Genomic DNA, 11,106 nt, shown 5'->3' with positions numbered 1-11,106 from the left:
TCATGACATTTTAAACTTTGACACAAGGCTACATGGTAGGCACAGATCAGTGAGTCAGTCTCCCCTACTTTTTAAATGTAGAATTGGTTAGTTATTGTCTGTGTAACTGATGTGAAATGGCTAACTAGTTAGCGGTGGTGCGCGCTTCAATCGGTGACGTCACTCTCTCTGAGAAGTAGTTGTTCCCCTTGCTCTGCAAGGGCCAAGGCTTTTGTGGTGCGATGGGTAACGCTGCTTCAAGGGTGGCTGTTGTTGATGTGTGCAGAGGGTCCCTGGTTCGGGGCGAGGGAAGGAAGCTATACTGTTACATCGGTACAAACTAGATGGATTACCATGAGATTATACTTGATATGTTATAATTACAATGTAAGTCAAATGTTGACTATGCAGTGAAGTTCACTAGTTGCAAATGGACATGCTTTGGATATCTGCATGCTGCAGTTGGGTGCACTTCCAAGCCATTGAATATATCAGGAGTTGACTTATATACCAATAGTGTGACTTAATAACTGCAGGCTGATAAAACTGGCTAGTGAGATTTAACCCTTCCTGTATGTGACACACTGTGTGTCGTAACTGCTGTCATTAATGCAGGTCTAAGGGTGTTTTAGGACTTTGGATCTGAATAAAGTATTGCAAATGTGTGTCTGTGTATGAGACACCACAAAAAAAGATTACGGGGAACAAATGTGATTTATTGTGTAACTTAACTTAGACAACATTAAAAAGAAGACTAACAGTAAGAGCACTGGTGGTGGGTCACACTTGGGGTTCCCAACTCCGATTCACAGGGGCTGCTGTGGAGGGGGGGGGGGGGAGTCAACTCTCAATTCTACACGTCAAATAGCAGAACTGACCGTTTTGACATGAGTTGTCAATTCCCATCCATGGGCTAAGTGAGTTGTCATCAAAACAAAGTGCTGGTTATATGCTCTCCCATTAAATTTGATCCCTTCTGTTGCATCAACATATTGGCATGTACAGGATTCTATTGACAAATCAGTTGGCAAGAGTTCTAACACAGTAAAATAAATCTAGAACCAAAACCAATAGTCACTTCCCTATGGATAGGGCATTCAGCAGTCCTGGAAGGCAGGGGAGATATACACCCAAATCTCTTTGGTCAGAAACGTAATTGGTTGGTGGAAAAGTAACACAGCAAACATAGTGGATATCATTGGTTAATATCAAAAAGGGGGCGGGGCACTCCAGGACTGTGCATTCTGGAAGGCTCCCACAGCTAGCGTTATACTCAACGGATAACAAATGACAATGCTCTTCTCCCTTTCCCATCGTGCTCTCTGCTGCTGGACCCGGGCGGCAGGGTGATGACGTCACAGGAAACGGATTCCTGCTCCAAACTGGACGCCGTCGCATATCCTGAGGCAGGGTCGGAAAGAGAGGGAAGATGAGCCAAAGAAAAAGTTGGGACCTATGTGCCGCACCTGGTGTATGTGTATAGCTCGGTGTTATGGCTTGTGTGTCTGTTTATTCACTGTTATTCACCGTTTATTATTGACCATTTTCCTGTCCTGCTAAGCATTCAAAATGTAACAAGTACTTGTGGGTGTCAGGGAAAATCTATGGAGCAAAGTGGAAGTAAAAGTCTAAATAGTAAAGTACAGATACCCCCAAAAACAACTTAAGTAGTACTTTCAAGTATTTTTACTTAAGTACTTAACACTACTGCATCTCTGTGAGTGTATGAGTCTTCTCTCACACTTTTCTAGAGCACTATATTTATTTTTATTTCACCTTTATTTAACCAGGTTGAGAACAAGTTGAACAAGTTCTCATTTACAACTGCGACCTGGCCTACAGGAGTTGGGTCTGACCTGCTCCTCCAAATGTCTGTGTGTTGTACCTGTCTCCACTCTGAACCCCCATGGGAATGCAGTAGTTGAGCTCCAGCCTGGCGATGTTCCCGAGACGCAACACAATGCCTGCTCCATACGACCAGCGGATACACTCCGCCAGCCTCTGTAGGTGTGCTCTTGGACCCTCTCCTGGGGACAGGAAACACTTACACGTAAGAAAAGGCACAAAAAGAGGCAGAATGCACACAGATGCACAAACAGACAATTTAACATTTATTTGCAGTATGTACTATAAGTACAGTTGAAGTCGGAAAATCACATACACCTTAGCCAAATACATTTAAACTCTGTTTTTTACAATTCCTGACATTAAATCCTAGTAAAAATTCCCTCTCTTAGGTCAGTTAGGATCACCACTTTATTTTAAGAATGTGAAATGTCAGAATAATAGTAGAGAGAATGATTTATTTCAGTTTTTATTTCTTTCATCACATTCCCAGTGTGTCAGAAGTTTCACATACACTCAATTAGTATTTGGTAGCATTGCCTTTAAATTGTTTAACTTGGGTCAAACATTTCGGGTAGCCTTCCACAAGCTTCCCACAATAAATTGAGTGAATTTTGGCCCATTCCTCCTGACAGAGCTGGTGTAACTGAGTCGGGTTTGTAGGCCTCCTTGCTCACACACACTTTCTATAGGATTGAGGTCAGGGCTTTGTGATGGCCACCCCAATACCTTGACTTAGTTGTCCTTAAGCCATTTTACCACAACTTTGGAAGTATGCTTGGGGTTATTGTCCACTTGGAAGACCCATTTGCGACCACGCTTTAACTTCCTGACTGACGTTTTGAGATGTTGCTTCAATGTGTCCACATAATTTTCCTAACTCATGATGCCATCTATTTTGTTGATTGCACCAGTCCCTCCTGCAGCAAAGCACCCCCACAACATGATGCTGCCGCCCCTGTGCTTCATGGTTGGGATGGTGTTCTTTTGCTTGCAAGCCTCCCCCTTTTTACTCCATACATAACAATTGTCATTATGGCCAAACAGTTCTATTTTTGTTTCATCAGACCAGAGGACATTTCTCCAAAAAGTACAATCTTTGTCCCCATGTGCAGTTGCAAACTGTAGTCTGGCTTTTTTATGGCGGTTTTGGAGCAGTGGCTTCTTCCTTGCTGAGCAGGTTATGTCGATATAGGGCTCGTTTTACTGTGGATATAGATACTTTTGTACCCTTTTCCTCCAGCATCTTCACAAGGTCCTTTGCTGTTGTTCTGGGATTGATTTGCACTTTTCGCAAAAAAGTACATTAATCTCTAGGAGACAGAGCGCGTCTCCTTCGTGAGCGGTATGACGGCTGCGTGGTCCCATGGTGCTTATACTTGCGTACTATTTGTTTGTACAGATGAATGTGGTACCTTCAGGCGTTTGGAAACTGCTCCCAAGGAGGAACCAGACTTGGAGGTCTACAATGTTTTTCAAGCAAAGAGGCACAGAGTTTGAAGGTACACCTCCAATTGACTCAAATGATGTCAATTAGCCTATCAGAAGCTTCTAAAGTCATGACATCATTTTCTGGAATTTTCCAAGCTGTTTAAAGCGACAGTCAAATTAGTGCATGTAAACATCTGACCCACTGGAATTGATACAGTGAATTATAAGTGAAATGATCTGTCTGTAAACAATTGTTGGAAAAATTACTTGTGTCATGCACAAAGTAGATGACCCAACCAACTTGCCAAACTTTTAGTTTGTCAACAAGAAATTTGTGGAGTGGTTGAAAAACGAGTTTTAATACAACCAAAGTGTATGTAAACTTCCGACTTCAACTCATCATTAGTTAATGGGGTCAATGAAAAACAGAATATGGACTAATATGAAATTCAGGGTTCCCACCGTAGTTGAGGTTGCACAGGTTCCCAGCGTTGAGGAAGAAGTGTGTCCTGAAGAGGTCTCCGAAGCCACCCCGGCCCGGACGGAAGGGCAGAGGAGTGTACAGGTGGAGCCCACCTGCCCAGTACGCCTCTCCCCCCAGGTAGTCACCTGCAGTAACACAAGTAAACCCTTACATTTCATCATCATGACTCTGGGAAACTTTTTTATTTTTTTATTTCAACTTTACTTAACCAGGTAGGCTAGTTGAGAACAAGTTCTCATTTACAACTGCGACCTGGCCAAGATAAAGCAAAGCAGTGTGACACAAAAAACAGAGTTATAAACAAACATAGTCAACAATACAATAGAAAAAGTATATATACAGTGTGTGAAAATGAGGTAAGACAAGGGAGGTAAGGCTATAAATAGGTCATGGTGGCGAAGTAATTACAATATAGCAATTAAACACTGGAATGGTAGATCTACAGAAGATGAATGTGCAAGTAGATACACTGGGGAGCAAGATAAATACATAAATAACAGTATGGGGATGAGGTAGTTGGATGGGCTATGTACAGGTGCAGTGATATGTGAGCTGCTCTGACAGCTGGTGCTTAAAGCTAGTGAGGGAGATATGAGTCTGCAAAATCAGTGATTTTTGCAGTTCTTTCCAGTCATTGGCAGCAGAGAACTGGAAGGAAAGGCTGCCAAAGGAGGAATTGGCTTTGGGGGTGACCAGTGAGATATACCTGCTGGAGCGCATGCTACGTGTGGGTGCTGCTATGGTGACCAGTGAGCTGAGATAAGGCGGGACTTTACCTAGCGAGGACCTGAAGCCAGTGGGTTTGGCAACGAGTATGAAGCGAGGGCTAGCCAACGAGAGCGTACAGGTCGCAGTGGTGGGTAGTATATGGGGCTTTGGTGACAAAACGGATGGCACTGTGATAGACTGCATCCAATTTGTCGAGTAGCGTGTTGGAGGATATTTTGTAAATGACATCGCCGAAGTCGAGGATCGGTAGGATGGTCAGTTTTACGAGGGTATGTTTGGCAGCATGAGTGAAAGATGCTTTGTTGCGAAATAGGCAATTCTAGATTTAATTTTGGATTGGAGATGCTTAATGTGAGTCTGGAAGGAGAGTTTTACAGTCTAACCAGACACCTAGGTATTTGTAGTTGTCCACATATTCTAAGTCAGAACCGTTCAGAGTAGTGATGCTGGACGGGCGGGCAGGTAGCGATCGGTTGAAGAGCATGCATTTAGTTTTACATGTATTTAAGAGCAGTTGGAGGCCACGGAAGGAGAGTTGTATGGCATTGAAGCTCATCTGAAGCTTAGTTAACACAGTGTCCAAAGAAGGGCCAGAAGTATACAGAATGGTGTCGTCTGCGTAGAGGTGGATCAGAGAATCACCAGCAGCAAGAGCGACATGATTGATATATACAGAGAAGAGAGTCGGCCCAAGAATCGTACCCTGTGGCACCCCCATAGAGACTGCCAGAGGTCCGAACAACAGGCCCTCCGATTTGACACACTGATCTCTATCAGACAAGTAGTTGGTGAACCAGGCGAGGCAATCATTTGAGAAACCAAGGCTGTTGAGTCTGCCAATAAGAATGTGGTGATTGACAGAGTCGAAAGCCTTGGTCAGGCCGATGAATATGGCTGCACAGTATTGTCTCTTATCAATGGCGGTTATGATATCGTTTAGGACCTTGAGCGTGGCTGAGGTGCACCCATGACCAACTCTGAAACCAGATTACATAGCGGAGAAGGTACGGTGGGATTCGAAATGGTCAGTAATCTGTTAACTTGGCTTTCGAAGACCTTAGAAAGGCAGGGTAGGACAGATATAAGTCTGTAGCAGTTTGGGTCTAGAGTGTCTTCCCCTTTGAAGAGGGGGATGACTGCGGCAGCTTTCCAATCTTTGGGAATCTCAGATGATACGAAAGAGGTTGAACAGGCTAGTAATAGGGTTGCAATAATTTCGGCAGACAATTTTAGAAAGAGAGGGTCTAGATTGTCTAGCCCGGCTGATTAGTAGGGGTACAGATTTTGCAGCTCTTTCAGAACATCAGCTATCTGGATTTGGGTGAAGGAGAAATGGGGGAGGCTTGGGTGAGTTGCTGTGGGGGGTGCAAGGCTGTTGACCAGGGTATGGGTAGCCAGGTGGAAAGCCTGGCCAGCCATAGAAAAATGTTTACAGCTTTGGGGTTGTACCTGGTAGCTTCATTGAGAATTTGTGTGAGATTGAGGGCATCAAGCTTAGGTCACCTAGCAGCACGAGCTCAGAAGATAAATGGGGGGGCAATCAGTTCACATATGGTGTCCAGAGCACAGCTGGTGGCAGAGGGTGGTCTACAGCAGTGAGAGACTTGTTTCTGGAAAGGTGGATTTTTTTGAAGTAGAAGCTCGAATTGTTTGGGTACAGATCTGGATAGTAAGACAGAACTCTGCAGGCTCTCTCTGCAGTAGATTACAACACCGCCCCTTTGGCAGTTCTATCTTGTCAGAAAATGTTATAGTTAGGGATGGAAATTTCAGGGTTTTTGGAGGTCTTCCTAAGCCAGGATTCAGACATCCGGGTTGGCAGAGTGTGCTAAAGCAGTGAATAAAACAAAGTTAGGGAGGAGGCTTCTAATGTTAACATGCATGAAACCAAGGCTTATACGGTTACAGAAATTAACAAATGAGAGCACCCGGGGAATAGGAGTGGAGTTAGGCACTGCAGGGCCTTAGTTAACCTCTACATCACCAGAGGAACAGAGGCGTAGGATAAGGGTATGGCTAAAGGCTATAAGAACTGGTCGTCTAGTACGTCAGAACAGAGAGTAAAAGGAGCAGGTTGCTGGGCGCGATAGAATAGATTCAAGGCATAATGTATGGTAGGATGTGAATACAGTGGAGGAAGGCCTAGGCATTGAGAGATGAGAGATATTGTCTCTAGAAACATCCTTTAAACCAGGTGATGTCATCGCATGTGTGGAAGGTGGAACTAAAGGGTTGGCTAAGGTATATTGAGCAGGGCTAGAGGCTCTATAGTGAAATAAGACAATCACTAAACAGAAGAGCAATGGACAAGGCATATTGACATTAAGGAGAGGCATGCATAGCCGGGTGATCATAAGGGTCCAGTGAGTAGTGAGGCTGGTTGGAGACAGCGATTCAGACAGCTAGTGGGCCGGGAATAGCAGAAGGGCCTCAGATGGGGCTCAACTGACCCACACCTGTGCACCACACATGCCTGTTCAAATAAACAGAGAGCACGTGACCTCACCCTCACTCTGTGGGCCGATGCTGTACATTCCAAATCCTCGCACACTGGTGGGACCGCCCAGATAGAACCTGGACAATACAGAAATATGTCAATGACAGGCCAAATGTCACTCACATCATCCCCTAAACACTCGATGATAAATACTTCACAGAATGAGTTTTAACTCAATGGCGCTAGCTAGCGATTTCTATCAAAGCCATGTGCCATGAATCTGTTGGGAGTGGTCCTACCTGTCAGCGATGGAGGACGGTCTACCTCCAATGGGGAGGAGACACCCACCCCAGAGGGAGGCGGAGAGGACCTGAAAGAGGCCACCAGGGTCATGTTATATGACATGTTGAAAACTCAGGTACCCAAAATTCAATTCCCATTTGTCCTGGCTATTTCCCCCAGGTTAGGGACTGAGTAGTGTTCCCTTACCGAGTCCCAGACCAGCCGTCTGTTGACCTGCAGCTCAAAGTCCTCCTTCAGGAAGTTTGCATCTCCGCCTGTATAGCCAGCCAGCTCCTACAGAGGGCAAGACACATCAGCATGGCCACTTCATATAGATCTACAGTGGTATATTATGCAGAGGAAGTCACATACACAAACATACCTGGTTGATCCTCAGTAAGGCACCTTTCTTGGGGAAGATGGCAGAGTTCCTGTTGTCAATGGACATGGTGTGCTGCAAGACAACTACCGTCAGTGGATCGATTCAGATTCTTGCTATTTTGAGAGTGAAGATCATTAAAGGTTAAGATTATTAGATAAAGGGAACTGAGAGACAAAGGGCTTTGTACCGAGAGGGCAGACTTGAGGGTGTGCCCGCTCTCTTCTCGCACGGCGAAGGAGGCACTGCGTGCCAGACAACCCAGCTCCCGCCACACACCCTCCCACTTCAGAGTGTGGTTGGTCCTCCACAAAGGAAACTATAGGAGAGTGAGAGAGAAAGTTATCCCTGTGGAAATTCAAGACAGATTAAATGAAAACAACAAATGTGAGACACACAGACCCACACAAACACACACAGTAGGAGTCCTCTTACATTGAGCTCAGTGGAGACTCCTCTGTCTGTCTCTTTGAGGGAGCTCCATGGAAACTGGCCTGTGACTTTGTACAGGTTTAGAGTGAGGCTGCAACAAGACAACACCTGTCAGGGCCATGATCTATCAGTGATTGTCTCATTACTGAACTATGTTCAACATAAAGGTTATAAATACATCACCATGGCAACATAACATACTGTCAATATGACCACTGAGGGAAACAATCAAACTTGAAACAAAATGACAGCCATTACACCGCAAGTGCTATTTTGTTGTTGTAATATTTACCGCCTTTATCTCCCCAATTTCATGATTACGATCTTGTCTCATCGCTGCAACTCCCTAACGGGCTCAGGGGAGGCGAAGGTCGAGTCATGCGTCCTTCGAAACATGACCCGCCAAGCCTCACTTCTTAAACATCCGCTCACTTAACCCGCAAGCCAGCTGCACCAATGTGTTGGAGGAAACACTGTTCAACTGACGACTGGTCAGCTGCAGGATCAAACCATAGGCTGCAGTGACACCGCAACACTGTGATGCAGTGCATTAGACCGCTGCGCCACTTGGGAGGCCTGCAAGTGCCATTTCAATTTCCTATCGACACAGAGAGCAAGGACAGCGGTGTTCACTGTTCGTACTTGCGTTCGAAGTTGCCTGGCTGGGGCTTGAAGAAGGACAGGCCGTAGGAAGTCTCCTTGGTCCCGTAGGAGAACTGGAAGGTTAACTTTTCAGCACGGCCAAACACGTTAGGAAGCTTCACACCCAACACCTGGAAGACAGAGACAATGTTACTCCCAAGTCAGGGTCTCACCCCTGTTCTACCTGTCTGAACGTACATTACCACACAATGCACTTAGTTGGAAGTGTTTGCAGTGAAAATGAGGCAGAAAAGCTGCTTAACCTGTCTGCAAACATTCTGGAAATCACCTCTGTCACACGATTGTATTTAGGAACGTCTTCCCTGGGTCATTGCGACAGGGGTTTCAATGAACAATATTGTGTGATGCTTTGTTATAGCTCTCCTGTAAGTGTGTGTGTGGGTGAGAGAGAGGGGTGTTTCTGTGTGTATTCTCTCACCATGCTGCCCTCGTTGTTGCCGACCATGGTGTTGTAGCTGCCTGTCAGCCTCTTCATCTCTGTCACCTCGAACGTCACATCCAGACCATTGGGCAACGCATCCGCACCTGGGAGGGGTAGACCAAAACAGACCGTGACCACAGCTAGACTAACAGAGGGCTCCTCTCCAGTGACGCAAATATCTATTTACTGGTTATCCTTTCATATTGGCAACATCTCATGGTTGAGATAGGTTGTGATATTGTTTCAGACACACACACGTTTATGGGCGCACACTGTACCATCTGATGTATCAATGACGACCTCCACCTCCTTGAAAATGCCCAGACGCAGCAATTTCTGTCTGGCAATATGAGACTTCTTCATGACCTGTCAAAGACCCAACAAACAGCTTTTAACACAGACGTTTCCCCTTAAATAAGGGAACATTTCAGAGTGTGTATGTAGGTTATGTGTGCATGTTCAAGTATGTGGAGTCCAGAGTGCTCATACTTACATCAATAAGGTTTTTAGCGTCAAAAACCTCTGAGATTTCATAGCCCAGCAGATCCTCTTTCGTTCGGCCCAAGCCCTCAATGTTGACATGTTGGACAACAACCTGCAATGAAGGGCCAGATTCTCAGCATCCATTCCAACTAGGTGATCAATGATTTACTCAGCTCCCTTTGCTAATGAGATGACAAACAACTTGTAATGTGAGTAACGTTAGATTGGATAAGAGATGCTTACGTCTTTGTTTTCCAGGACTTCCTGTTTAGTCTCATGTTCTGCCTCCTGCACCTCAATCATGTCGTCGGGATGAACGCCCATGTCACGCCCGTGCATCGGGAGAGGGTCCATACTCTGAATAGTGTCGAGAAAGTAGAAAAATCATGTGAAGATAAGACCATGCTTAAATAGCTACCTAGCTAGCTTCGTTCTGTCAAGGTGGTACATTTGCTAGCATGCTGAAAGATCAGAAACCATCCATATTGCATACCATTACATAAAATATGGTAAAATAACAATTTGCCTCATGTCATACAACTCTTCGCCATTAATGTAATTTATGTATCTAGTCCACGGCCTATGCGTTCGTCCATGGTACACCGCCATACAATAGACACTGAACGGGGAGGTCATGCAGAATTTCATCCCCACGTTCCGTGGTTGTAAGAAATTAAGATTTACCCTGGCGTGGACAGTCCCCATGGTGACGTCTTTGTCTTGAAAAATATCCCGTTTGATAAGTAAATGTTTTTTAACAGGCCTATTTAGAGGAGAAAGACACTACTGACAATGGCTAGATTTTCCAGGTCCAAACCCCTTCAAGGGAGACGCCATGACACTTTGCGAAGCCTGCTTTGTTGCACAGTCATTGGTCAAACATGTGCCTTTTATCACTGACAGGTGGGCGGGACAAAACCAGCGCACTGACGTAATGTGTCTCGAGACCAGCAGAGGACAGTATCCCTACACTCAAACTTCAGCCCTGTGTAAAGTTCCTGCTCTGAAGGTGGCAAGTCCAATACTGTGCAGGAGTAGCACTTGCGTGCATTATATTTACAGATAATGTTGGTCCCTTCAGATCTATGCTTCTTATGACTTAATTTATTTCAAAGTATTTACATTGCATTGCAAAGAATGACAAGAATATGCCTACCCACCACAACCAACTAAGAAGTGCCCAAAAACTGCCCATTAGGCTGGCTACGCATGTAGCCTATTGAAAAAAGCGCCTGCGGGACAACTCATCTGAAAAACATGAAAACGTAGCCACATCTGAGCTCTTTTTTTCTCATTATTATTCACCACGATTGTAACTTGAAGATGTATAACCTTATTTATAGGCCTACATCACGATGAATCATGAGTTCCATTATGGGCAATTGAGACCTCTGCTGACAATTTGGCCCCAGCGCTAGTGACAAATATCTGAAAACATTTATTGATCAAGTGTAATGATTTTCTGGGTTGGTTGGTCTCGGGCGTTGAGTAATCAATTGAACCAAAGCAACCAATTTTATTCTCTCTCTCTTCTCTCTCTA

The 11,106-nt window shown here is 45.0% G+C and overlaps 1 protein-coding gene across 1 annotated transcript; it reads right to left on the bottom strand.

The window, feature by feature from the left end:
- Positions 1-674: 674 nt before the first annotated feature.
- LOC115133130 (sorting and assembly machinery component 50 homolog B) lies at positions 675-10,432 on the bottom strand. The gene is made up of 15 exons (XM_029666048.2): positions 10,250-10,432; positions 9,809-9,922; positions 9,576-9,677; positions 9,361-9,448; positions 9,080-9,186; positions 8,641-8,771; positions 8,002-8,089; positions 7,757-7,885; positions 7,570-7,641; positions 7,395-7,481; positions 7,205-7,275; positions 6,975-7,042; positions 3,718-3,864; positions 1,865-2,006; positions 675-1,380 (listed from the first exon to the last, which is right to left on the bottom strand). Exons 1-15 carry the CDS (start codon positions 10,268-10,270, stop codon positions 1,335-1,337), a joined length of 1,413 nt encoding a protein of 470 aa, XP_029521908.1. The 5' UTR covers positions 10,271-10,432; the 3' UTR covers positions 675-1,334.
- Positions 10,433-11,106: the final 674 nt, after the last annotated feature.

Source organism: Oncorhynchus nerka, linkage group LG8 (assembly GCF_034236695.1).
Source record: "Oncorhynchus nerka isolate Pitt River linkage group LG8, Oner_Uvic_2.0, whole genome shotgun sequence".
Taxonomy (NCBI): domain Eukaryota; kingdom Metazoa; phylum Chordata; class Actinopteri; order Salmoniformes; family Salmonidae; genus Oncorhynchus; species Oncorhynchus nerka.
The sequence above is the reverse complement of the archived record's forward strand: the minus strand, read 5'-3'. Positions and strand labels throughout refer to the sequence as shown.

Coding starts and splice junctions, on each gene's coding strand:
- LOC115133130 (XM_029666048.2), bottom strand. CDS start 10,270: ATGGGGACTGTCCACGCCAGG. Junction 9,923..10,249: donor TGGGGACTGTCCACGCCAGG/GTAAATCTTAAT, acceptor GACACTATTCAG/AGTATGGACCCTCTCCCGAT. Junction 1,381..1,864: donor GGGGTTCAGAGTGGAGACAG/GTACAACACACA, acceptor ACCCTGCCTCAG/GATATGCGACGGCGTCCAGT.